The 12,546-nt window shown below is 39.9% G+C and overlaps 1 protein-coding gene across 1 annotated transcript; it reads left to right on the forward strand.

The window, feature by feature from the left end:
- Nucleotides 1-727: 727 nt before the first annotated feature.
- LOC147880379 (uncharacterized) lies at nt 728-8,986 on the forward strand. The gene is made up of 6 exons (XM_087370602.1): nt 728-1,924; nt 2,243-2,426; nt 2,540-2,763; nt 3,071-3,139; nt 8,078-8,169; nt 8,767-8,986. The coding sequence occupies exons 1-6, from the start codon at nt 728-730 to the stop codon at nt 8,984-8,986; spliced, it is 1,986 nt and encodes a 661-aa protein (XP_087226728.1).
- The last annotated feature ends 3,560 nt before the right edge of the window (nt 8,987-12,546 follow it).

Below are 12,546 nucleotides of genomic sequence, written 5' to 3' on the forward strand. Positions count from 1 at the left end.
AAGGAGAGGCGAAGGGGGCAGCTCGAGAAAATTAAAGTTGGAGGAATGAAAATTCCCACGTGGCACATAGAGGAGAAGGGCCATATGAACTACACATGGCTCAACCTTTGAAGTATGCATCAATCTTAAAAATATGATATAAGAATATCTGAAAATCAAACTGTGGAAGACCTTTATATAGAGAGAGAGAGAGAGAGAGAGAGAGAGAGAGAGAATCTTACTTTGTAGCACATAGCCCACAAGCCAAAGTCTCATACAAAGGATCAAATCCACACTCTCACACACATATGTAGCGCATATAAGCCAGCAAACGAGAGGCTCATAAGAAGGATCGAACCCAACGACCATAATCGAGCACGCGCGCGCGCGCGCGCGAGAGAGAGAGAGACGTGACTTTTGGGAAAGTGAGAAAGAGTGACAGGCATTCAAACGCATGCGTGCATGCATCACGAGATCAACGGTTATAGCTACGTAAACCCCGCTCGCTCATAGGACTCTTCTTCGATCCTTTGCAGATTATCATCTCCCCTTCTCTTCATTCATAGCTTGCTTTTTCTCAGCCGCAACGCCATGTTCCTTCATCGAAGGGAACTCGAAACCTGCATGCAGCAATTACCTCGCAACCTTGTCTTCTCTTCCCCTGGTCGCGCAATGCCACGTTCGGAGCCAGATACCTGCGTGAAACGTCGAAAGAAGACCATGGAGAAAGGAGAGTAGGCAAAGGAGCATGAAAACTGCAGGCAAGGACCATGAGCGCCCCAGCCGGCCCTCAACCCCTGCTTACAGATCCAGTCTATCGGCCCGAAAGATCGTCTTTAAGGACTTGGATGAGGAGCTCCCTCGCAGCAGCTTGCAACCCCGGTGGCGCTCCCAGAGCTTGGGTTTATACGATCCACAAAACGACTCCTGCTGTGCGTACCCAGACAAGCGATTGGCCTCATGCAGCAGCCCTATGCCCAGATTATCGGCCTCCCTTCGTCGGGGCTCTGTTAGCGAGTGCTCCGGCCACAGTCGTCCGACTGCAATTAGAGACATTCACAGACCCACAGCCAAATCTCAATCGGGCAGAATAGAGAGATCACAAACCCCGACCACGTCGGATTTCTATTCCAGGAGGAACGGGGATGCCATAACTCATCATCCCTTGGCAGTTCCCAGACGATTTAGTGCCCCTGCAGAAACCAGAGGAAGAGCTCAGGAGACCATTTTGCCATCTAGGACGATACCCAGGAGCCTGAGCTCCTGCAGGTCGACCATATCAAGTCGAAATATAACATCCAGCGGAACTAGGGCGACATCATCCCAAGAACAATGCCCTGCAGAATATTGCCCTGCAGAATATTACTGGCAGGGAAGTAACATACAAAAGAACAGCTGCGACCCTTCTCCATCCGCATGTTGTCTTATTGAAAGCAGATTAAATCAACTCACTTTACGGTCCATGGCGGGAACGGATCAGGCGTCTTCTGATTACACAAACGAATTTATTAGCAACGTAGAACACTGCACTTCTAACATCCTACAAGAGCAAAGGGCAGGTCCTGATCCCAGAGAGCAACAGCCAAATGCTGCAACTTCTTTGTTGTCATGTCTCGTTGGTCTCCATAACGAGGGGAACACATGCTATTTGAACAGCTGCCTTCAGTGTTTGGCACACACCATGCCCCTTGCATCAGCCATGCTGGGCTACCTTCCGGAGCTGGAGATGAAATTAGAGTGTCATGAAGCTAAAAGCCCCACGACCAGGCGTTTTAAAAAGCGGGAAAGGGACCGCGACGCAGAATATCTAGCCATCGAATTCCAGAAGCTTATGAAAGCACTCTGGACGAAGCCCCCGTATTCAGTTGCCCGTGCATCCAAACTCTTAAGCTGTTTGCAGAATTGGAACCTTCAGTTTTCTGGATATCAACAGCAAGATGCTCAGGTACCTTTTTTTTTGTGCTTGAACACTCAATGGGTCATTAAAACTTTCATTCATAATACCCACTTCAGATACAGTCGGAAGTTGGAACCGAGGCAAATTCATGTCTGACAAGTCAACAATATAGTTTTTTCATCTGATCTCTAATTGTCCCCTTTCTCTAAACTGCGTTAGATACAATCGTGAGTCGTGACTCGTGAAAACACGTTGATATGAGCCAGTGGTGCGAAATGATTCACCTAGAAAGACGGGACGATTGATTGTTCTTCTTCCAGAGTAGCGTCAAACAAATCCATGTTGTGACCGTTTGCATACTTCCAGGAGGCAATGAGAGCAATCCTTGACGGCCTTCACGAGGCTCTCAACAGAGCGGATGGGAAGTCTGGTCGGAAATATCTTGATATATATCGGGAATGTGAATCAAAACCTGAAGACGAGCTCTCACAAATCACGTGGGAATTGCATCGATCGTTCAACGAATCTCCTATACAGGACATCTTCTGTGGTGATTACAACTTGCAAGTGTGCCTTTCTTTGCAATTACTTATACATGTGCTGAATAACTACTTTGAATTTGGAGGTCGTGATGATCTTCAAATCTCTTCTTTGTGACTGCAGGTCAACTTCAAAGCACCATTGAGTGTTCAGTCTGTCATAGGGAGAGTCATTGCTTTGATCCATTCCTTGATATATCGGTACCCTTACCTGAGCAGGGCTTGTTGCTCGGGGGAAGACATAAAAAGCCTAGCACGTGGAAGTTGACAATCGAGGACTGTCTCGCTTTGTTTGTGGCACCAGAGATGCTAAGTGGCAATAATAGATACGATTGCGCTACGTGTGAGGTAAGAAATCAGCCAACGCTTTTTCAAACCCTATAAATTGATGTTGTAATGTCAAATCCACTATTGGTATTGTGAATTCATTCAAATCATTTAAAATCCGACGACGTATTCCAATCCTATAACAGAATTGCATTGGTTTTGTATTAATTGAAACTATCCACAGTCATTCGGTTTTGTACACATTAGCTCGGTTAGCTCGGTTTGCTCAATTTTGATGTTTTTGTTCTTGTTATCACAGCTTGTTTTGTGTAAACACCTTGATTGACAAATCACCATGTCCTTGTTTTTTCCCCACTTAAATTTGCAGGCAAGTCAAACGTCTACCAAGAAGTTGAGCATTTACCGTGCTCCTAGTATTTTGGTTCTTCATTTAAAGGTATCCCTACTTTGCCATTCATGAGTTTAAACGTTTCCCAGATTGAACGCTTTTTTTTCTTAGGAGAATGTATATAGCTTGAGTCTTCAAGATTGTCCACATATATATATGTTGATAGTTAAAGTGGTGTTGTAAGCTCTTTGTAGTGGCAACCTAGTTTACCTTATACAAGTGCCTTCATGTACATAATTCATGCATCCATGTGTCTTATCATGTGTGGACATTACACCAAAATCACTTGCACACAAGTGTATACACAAGGTGCAATGTCTAAGCACATTCATGTCGACACATGTACAAGCTAAATCCATTGTGGTCTTGAGCAATAAATTTTGACCCTTTAAGGGTCTTAGGGTTTAAGTGATATTCAACACAATGTGCAAAAGCCTCAAATTCAAAGAATTTCCTTTACTAATGAGAATCTTTTTCTGCCTTCCTTTTATTTTGCATTCACAATTTGAATGTTGCTTACTATGTTTATTATGGTGGAAGCATAGCCTCTACATTCATCATGAGAAGGAACTACACATGTGTACTAAAAGATATCACAACAGGGATGTCAAACAACAAATCACTTTTTATTGTAGGGTAGATTTTTGTGTGTACAATTATCGCCCATCCTTGAGTGGCTTCTAGTGATGGATACTTGATGCTTCTTCAATATAGAGTTGAATAAACCTATTAGGTATGTTCAATTGATTCTCTACTAAACAAAATAAAGTACTAACAATGATCCATCCATCCCCTACATCACATTGATGTAGCTAGCTGCTAGATGTCTTCCATGACTAAGCTCTAATTATTTTTTGTAGCAAAATAGGTACAACTCCACTTAACCCTATGTCCATGTTTGTTATGATATGTCACAATAAGGCTTTGGTATTGGTTAAATAGACCAAGAGTAGACCACTCATGTTATAATGCATTCACCACATAATCATATAGATAAACTATCATAAGTCTAGGAAAAATGACAACAAACAAACTTCTTATCTTATTGAAAACAACAAAGGTATTGGACATCTATTAGCTAGATGTGAAATTGATTTTCCAATAAGATGAACAGGTACATATGAATGTACTAGGAGGATATGTAGAGGCAAGGAAGGAACATTTGGTATACAAAAGTTACAAAATTGAGTGAAGCAGCCATACAAAGCTATTATGGTATAATAGATTAACAATTTGCCAAGCTAGAATTTAATTGAATACGTGTAGATAATACAAGTATCTACTACAAAGTGCAATTGAGCAAAATGATATACGCATAATTCTACACAAATGATTTGATTTGATTGGCTTTTTGTATGACCATCCAAGATCAATCAGGTCGAAGATAATTTGATATTCTTGATAAAGAGCATATCAAGACACTCAAATGGAACAAGAGAACTTAGTCGAGTAATATTGAGTGTTCAAGGATAGATCTTAACTTACATCAATAATGTCAAATTTATAATGTAGGAGGATAGGGCTTGAATTATAACAATATTATCCAAGTAATTATGTAGGAGGACTATTTTAAAAAAGTCAAACACAAGAATATTCTTAGCACATGGATTTAAATGGTCGCTAAGTAACAATCTCCCAAGGCTTCTTTCATAGAAGCAAAGTACAGAGGCTTAACCACGAGCAGGCAATATGCCTAAGACAACTAAACCATGAAATGGTGTGGTGATGTCTAGGTTAAAAAACAAGAGGAAAATAGTTATGAAAGTGTAGGCCATTAGCTGGTGAATAGTTTAGAAACATAGGTATGTAAGTGTAGGTTGTTGGGGGGAAATTCCCCTAGTATAGAGTTACAAATATTAGCCCATGCCACTATTTTCAAGGCTTCAATGGGTGTAGGTATACTTAAAATTCATATACTCTTAGAGCTAAATTCAAACCTTGTTTGAGAAATTTATGTAAGTTTAATCAAGCTTAAATATGAAAATATTAGACCAAGCAACCTAAAGAAGCCTCTAGATTTGCCATTGGGCTACAATGGAAGAGACAAAGAGACACCAATATACATGGTTCACCCAGTGTGGGCTACGTCCACAGAGAAATAGCTAGTCTTGCATCTTTCTTATCCAGCAACTTGCAAGAAGTTACAAGATACAAGCAGTATATCCACTGCTCTCCTACTATGTGAGGCACACCCTTATATTACAATTCTGACCACATAACTCATAAGCAACTCATGCACTAATTTTCATGTATTTTTGGCTTTAGGGGTGATGCTCTTGAACCCCCATGAAGGGGTGCCTGAGGCATGTCATTGGACCCCCTTGAAACACCCTAGCGATAGTACTAGGGGGGGCGTTTAGGATGGGTATAAACATGCCTGGGTCCAAAGCATGGCAAAAGACAATCTCTAAAAAAAGATAAGGCTCCATATACAATAATCTGCCACTTGGAGACTGATCATTGTAACTCTACTATTAGTATAGTCATTGAAATTCTTTGGATCTGCCTGCCCCTTGCCTTGTTTCTCATTCTTGAAGACCAATTGAAATTGAGCAAGACATCAACTTCTCCCTGGTTACCACCTTAGTCAACATGTCTATAGGATTCTACATTTCAAACCTTTCCAATATCTTTTCAATGTACTTACTCTGAGACAATGTCAACTTGCATTTTTTTTAAATCTCTTGTTATTCTCATGCGAAGGATTTGCTTTGTAACATCTAAATCCTTTATTGCAAAAGTATTTGCCAAATTTCTCTTATCTGATCATTTCTTATACAATGTACCCGATGTGCTCATCAAGTCCTTGTCGTCTTCTATTTAAGAACATTAAAAGCCATTGATGCTCCCAAACACAGATGTATCATTCCTAGTGCCTTTCTACGAAGAAGCTCCCAGTCTTCGGCCGCTTCTTTGAGATCCCACCTAATGGCAAGAAAGGGTCATTTTGGTATAGATAATCCTCAATTTGCATCTTCCAATGCTAGTGGTTCTTGCCATTGAAATTCATGATTTTTAACTTGCCTTCTTCCGTCATTGCTACCACTCGAACTAGGAACCTCCTTCATAATGAGTCAATGGACATTGCTCGAACAAATGCTCTGATACCAGTTATTAGGGGCAACACTATAATGGAGCAACAATGTGAGAAGGGGAATTCACATAATACAAAATACAGAAAGCGCACAAAATGGAAGAGACAAAGAGAAACCGATATATGTGGTTCACCCAGTGTGGGCTACATCCATAGAGAAACAGCCAGTCTTGTGTCTATCTTATTTAGCAAGTAAGAAGATACAAGATACAAATAGTATATCCATTGGTCTCCTGGTATATGAGCCACAACCTTATCTTACAATTTTGAGCATATAACACATATTTAGCTCATGCACCAATTTTCATAATTTTTGGCTTGGGGAGCTGTCTCCTAACCCTCGCTAAGGGGTACCTAATGCATGTTGTTGGCCCCCTTTGGAACCCCTCAAAGATAGTACTAGGGAGGTGTTACACCCCCCACCTCCCCTAAATCGGATGGGTATAAACATGCTGGGTCCAAAGCACGACCAAAAACATCTTTGAAGAAGGATCTGGCTCCACATACAACAACATTCACCTTTTTAATTTCCTTGGTGATATCTAGACATTAAGATTCCAAAACTATATTCAAGAATGAAGCATATTAATATGAGAGTTCCATGAATTGGTGTATTTTAGATAAAAATTAGGTGAATGCTTTGGCACTAAGGAAAATGTTAATGTTTTAAAAAGTCTTTTCAAAACCGTCTCTAAGATATTTTCTTAAGAGCCATCAATGCAATTCATGATATGGAATGGTGTCTATAAGTTTAAGTCCTTCTTGAGCATCACGGACAATATGATGATGTAATACTTAAGAGAAGGCTAAAATTCCACCATCATGCCATATGGTACAATGTACATGCTTGAGAGCTTCAATATAAAGTTTGTGATCCTTTGATGTTTTCAAGTAATAGTCTACATGTTGTATAGTTTGCCTGGACATTGCTTGTGTGAAGTGTTTTGTACGTGGATTTTATAGGTGACTTATCCTCCTCATGCTCTCAACATCCCCATAAAGCTAATATGTGTATTTTTCATATTATATGCTCACTAAATCTAGTATGGTCTTCTCAACATCCCCATAAATATATTATGCATCTACTCCACATCATATATTTACAAAATGGCTCCAAAATGCTTGAATGTCCATTATTTTGAACATTGGGAAAACTCAGGGATAAATGAACATATTGTGAATACTCGTTTTTCAAGAACAATGGGATATTATAGTTGATGTGAGGGTTTATGTGTAGGGATAAATGAACATATTGTGAATACTCATTTTGCAAGAACAATGGGATATTATAGTTGATGTGAGGGTTCATGTGTACGATGTGATTTTCCTAGCTATTTATGCCAATACACTTGAATCACATCCCAAAATCTCTCCTATGACATACTTTTTTAAGAATCTTTCCATACATTTTAACATGAGTACTCAAAGGATCCCAAGGTAAATATGTAAGAATTTTGTGATTATTTCACCATCAAGCCTAGGAAACTCATATGGAGATAGCTTTCTTTTGTTGCCATGTAAATGGTTAGATGAGAATTGCCTAAAACATAAGCATAAAATTATCGCTTTTATTTATTATCCTTTTGTACATTTGAAGATTGTTTTCTTGTGTGGCTAACAAGCTACATAAGGTTATTAATATTTTGAAAAGTGTAGAAGGCATCATAATTACTCCATCATTTTGGCCTTTAGTTGTATGCTTATAATTGTTGTTTGGTTCTTGAGGTTAAGACAGTTACTCAATGAAGTTTATCTTCACCTCGTAGCGCCATTAGTGATGCAAACTCTTATATTTAATCCTTTTGTGAAAGGCATTAGCACTCGTAGCCATTTCATGAAAATTTCCTAGTTATTATTTCGTAATTGGACTAACATGCAGAAGTAATTTGCAGCGTTTTCATGGATCAGGCTCTCCTTACTATAAAAAGAACGACACGCCGGTTTATTATCCACTAAAGGGGCTTGACTTGACCGAATTTCTTGGGTAACAAGCTCTCTGGCTCAGAATTTCATATCGTTTTGCTTGATTGATGATATGGGCAGTTTTCAGTGAAACGATCTTGGAGTAAGTAGACATAGCTGTTACACTAGATGCAAACCATAGACGTAAACTGTGAGGCTGGCCGAAGCCTGAGCCTTTTGCTTACGTTTGCCAAATGAGTAGACGCTTTGAAGTAGATAGCCGACTAGCTAATTTGTTAGAATAAGCGTTGCTGTGGATGATCATGAAAGCTCTGAGGTTGAGAAAAGCTCATTAGGCCAAAAGTGACGGATCAGAGGTAGCGATGACAGATGGCCAGGATTTGCCAATTGCCACCCGGTCTCGGGCCTAGTGAGACAGGAGTGTTCACATAGATACAGGATTCGTGACATATGATTTGTATTGGAATGTAAGACCCTATGGGTCTTACATTCCAATTTCGTTGTAATGAATAGAGTTGAAAACGTCAGGTTTGCCCTGGATGTAAATCGAAACTGTGTACGGTTTGCAGGCGTAGATTTGTCAGATTCTGGTAGCAAGACGTTTCAGTTGAGATGATGCTGTTAATATTTACCTTAATTAGAATTTTGGATTTGGCAGGAAGAATTCCCAACGATTGTATCCACGAGGGGCGGTTTACGATCTATATGCGGTCTGTTGTCATTCAGGATCTTTAGGCTGTGGCCATTATACGGCACAATGTAAGAATGTGGACGGCTTGTGGTATCATTTCAACGACTCGTCAGTGACGCCCGCAGAGGAGGCTGTCGTTGTCAGCTCATCAGCCTATCTACTGTTCTACCACCGAAGGCCCGAATAGATGTTCACATGAATTTACTTCCCAATGCTGTAGTTGCTATAGCTGCAGCTCGCGACACAACGTAGCATGATGAACTATGAATTCTGAGATTGTGGCTTGAGTTAGCTCTTGTTTATACAACTGAAGTAGCAGCTATCTTCGGTTAATGTAAGCTCTGCTATCACTGCATGTTTGGGGGACATCTGTTCTTGATACTCCTATCCTGCTACGGACGCTGGAGTACTCCATTGTGACGTTAATCAAGAGCGAAAACAGTCGCAACAAATAAGCCTTGCTGCTTCAAGTCTATTGTGTGATTATTGGCGGAGAGCTGTAGCGAGATCGATGGGAGAAGTATTCGCCTCGCTAAAAAGCGGGAAGTCTGCATGATCCCTGCTGATAAGCTTCATAGGTCAGTTGGGCTCGTCTGTCACTCCGAACCAGCAACGAGCCGTGATTCCTTGTGCTTTTAAAGAGTAGGTTGTGCCTTATTGTAACGTGGAATTTAATTGTATGGAAGACATCAACGCTGCAACTGCAAGTATCTGGTCGCATCCGCTCCACACTCTTTCTCCCGCGCAAATTTTTTGCCCGAGCTAAAAACTTAGAGAGGTTTCTTCATGTAACCAATACAACAAAAACGACAAACATGGGTAGCTAGCGCTTCAATTGAAATTTTGAGACTACGGGGGACGTGCCACGATGAGAATATGTAAACTAATGAAGAAATTCAAAAATTTATATTCCAAAGTAATCCTCCAACCTATATAATCTTTCTAGTTACTCAATCACGTCTCTTTCCATACTTCAAACATATATGGGTTGTGCATTAATGTTGTATCAATAATTATCTTGATGACAGGCTTAAGTTGAAGTGGAAGTTGGGTCCTTGATGGTCTTAGAAATTTTAACTAGAGAAAATCGTAATTCAACATAGAGAAGTCACTATGGAGTGCACATGGTCATTATGCAAGAGTGCACACGGTCACTATAGAGACATGAAAATTTAAGGAAAATCACACTCTATGAGAAACCTTAACTCGAATGTATGAATTCACAATCAATGGAATAACTTTCGTAAAAATACATAATTAAATCATGATCATGACAGAAGCTTAGCCATGTATATTACATTGTCTTATAGGCAAGCTGAAAAAAAGGAAACTAACTCACAAAATGAGCACCTTACCAACACACATGGAGAAAGAGAGCAAAGGAGGCAAGAAGCGCGCTGAGACTAGTCAAAAGAATGTGAATAAAAAACATGCATGACACGCAAAATGCATGCACACTCATGCACACCTATGCACATGTGCTCGTGTGCACATGTTTGCATGCATGCATGCATGTACTAGCTGACGAAGAAGGAAAACAAAGGGAAAAGGCAAAGGGACATATGGTAGTGGGGAGCATGAATAAAAAAGAATGATTCAGAAAGCTCTTTGTGATAAGGCTATATGGGCAGCAATGGTAGGGAGCAAAAATTAGCCACAAAGCATAGAGCTTACACTTACATCAATCGTTGAATGCCCATTACACATTTGCAAATTTGAATCTTGTAGTAAGACCCGCAGAAAGACATTTGCTAGACTATGGGAAGAATAAAAAAGGTACTTTTGGATCACAACAAGACAAAGCAACTATAGCCATGCCTGATAGACGTGCAAAATAACGGGTGTGTCTATAAGCATAAATTGAATTAGTGATAATACGAGCGATTCTATTAGTGCTTCTATTAGCACATCTAATAGCGTGATTATTAACATGTCTAATAGCGTCTACATTGTGTTTTAAATGCATAGTTAGACGTGTTTATAAACACACAGTAGAGAGTAAATTTTTGCTATAGGCTGATAAATGTGCATCACTAGTGCTTTTCAAACATTGCCCATGATTACCAAAGCACATAACCTAACAAAAATATCAATGCGGCTGATAAATGTGCATCACTAGTGCTTTTCAAACATTGCCCATGATTACCAAAGCACATAACCTAACAAAAATATCAATGCTATGCATGTGTCACACACGATAATATGCTTTTTGGCAAACACACATATACAAAAACTAGGTGAGGTGAGGAGAACGAGACAATATATAAAATAGTTTTGCCAATATCAATGATGGGCTAGGGTTCGATCTCATGCTCAATGAGATCAACCCTTGTCAAACTATCTACTTCGATATCCAAACCAATGTCGAGATCTACAAATACATTCATCCCACCACTACTTGTGCTACTGTGCTCATCGAAATCAGAATCACTAATGGCAAGCTCGTCCTCATGGGTAATGGCCTGAATATATGTATCTCCTATCTCATGATCATCCTTCTCTCTCGTATCATGATCATCATCACCTCCATGGCCATGATCATCCTCCATACACTCCATATTAGTAAATGTACTATACATCACTTTGGAAAGTGGCATAATAGGTATCCACTTATTATTATCCACCATTGGTTGATAGACAACCTAATTCAAACACAAATACAAACATGTTATCCGATATTAAAAAGTGAGTATTTTTATATACGTGTACAGTACCTATTCACATTGTTGCACTAGTACTAGTGTGTCCTTCTTGCTTTTCCAAAACTTTGTGGAGTCAATAGTTACAAAGCCACTTGCATGGGGTTTGATTGTTGCATTAGGGCCTCTTTCCACCAAGTCCTTAAACCACTTGACATCCAAAACATACACAAAGAAGCACCAAAAGTCAAGCTTAATAATATCTTGGATTATGCCACAATAATCATCCATGGCTCCATTGGCTCCCTCAAAGCTAGCAATAACGTAGCAATCTTGTGTGTTTCTCTTATCATTAATACGTTGTGTCTGAAAATGCTTGCCCTCACACCATATAGCATTGAACATAGTATACTACACCAAGACAAAATCAATTGAATAAGCAATCTAAATTGTTGAAAGCTCCTAAATTATGCATAACATTCTATATACTGACCTTTTGCATGCATCCTCTAGCATACTTCCATTCTTTCATTGTGATATGCATCTGTTATCTCCCTCTGCTCTCTCCATTTCGTCAAGTAGCCAATCCGCATGAATATTCTTTGGAAGTGCTCTTAGATGTGCAGAGTATGGCACACGAGATCCGTGGTGTGTGCGAAAGAGGGCCCTTTCTCTTTGTCTTCTTGCCTTTGTAGCCTCATATCTTGTCACCCATGTTTTCATCACATCACTATTAAGCATGCAATAGAGGTTTAGATTATTAAGCATCTCCGTGTCCATTACTTTGCTCCATCCTTTCCCTTGAGGTACAATATAGGCCATTCTTACGTCTTCATCATGTCTCCATAGTCGTGGGAGAGAGCTATCCACATCAACAAGAAACTAAGAAATATATACAAGTGCCTCTTGTACCAGACAACCCTTAGCCATGCTACCATCAAGCATTGCATTTTGCCTCATGAAACCCTTCAACGTCTTCATGAAGCGCTCGAGGAAGAACAACCATTGTGCATGTACAGTGCTGCATATAGCAATCTCATCCACCAAATGCACTATGAGATGTAGTTGGCTTATGAGAATAAAATGTGGAAAGGTCTCATTTACCTAG

The sequence above is a fragment of the Dipteris shenzhenensis genome, chromosome 32 (genome assembly GCF_047967505.1).
Source record: "Dipteris shenzhenensis isolate YYH24624 ecotype China chromosome 32, Dip_SZ_1.0, whole genome shotgun sequence".
NCBI lineage: Eukaryota > Viridiplantae > Streptophyta > Polypodiopsida > Gleicheniales > Dipteridaceae > Dipteris > Dipteris shenzhenensis.

Coding starts and splice junctions, on each gene's coding strand:
- LOC147880379 (XM_087370602.1), top strand. CDS start 728: ATGAAAACTGCAGGCAAGGACCATGAGCGCCCCAGCCGGCCCTCAACC. Junction 2,764..3,070: donor ACGATTGCGCTACGTGTGAG/GTAAGAAATCAG, acceptor TTAAATTTGCAG/GCAAGTCAAACGTCTACCAA. Junction 3,140..8,077: donor TTTTGGTTCTTCATTTAAAG/GTATCCCTACTT, acceptor AGTAATTTGCAG/CGTTTTCATGGATCAGGCTC.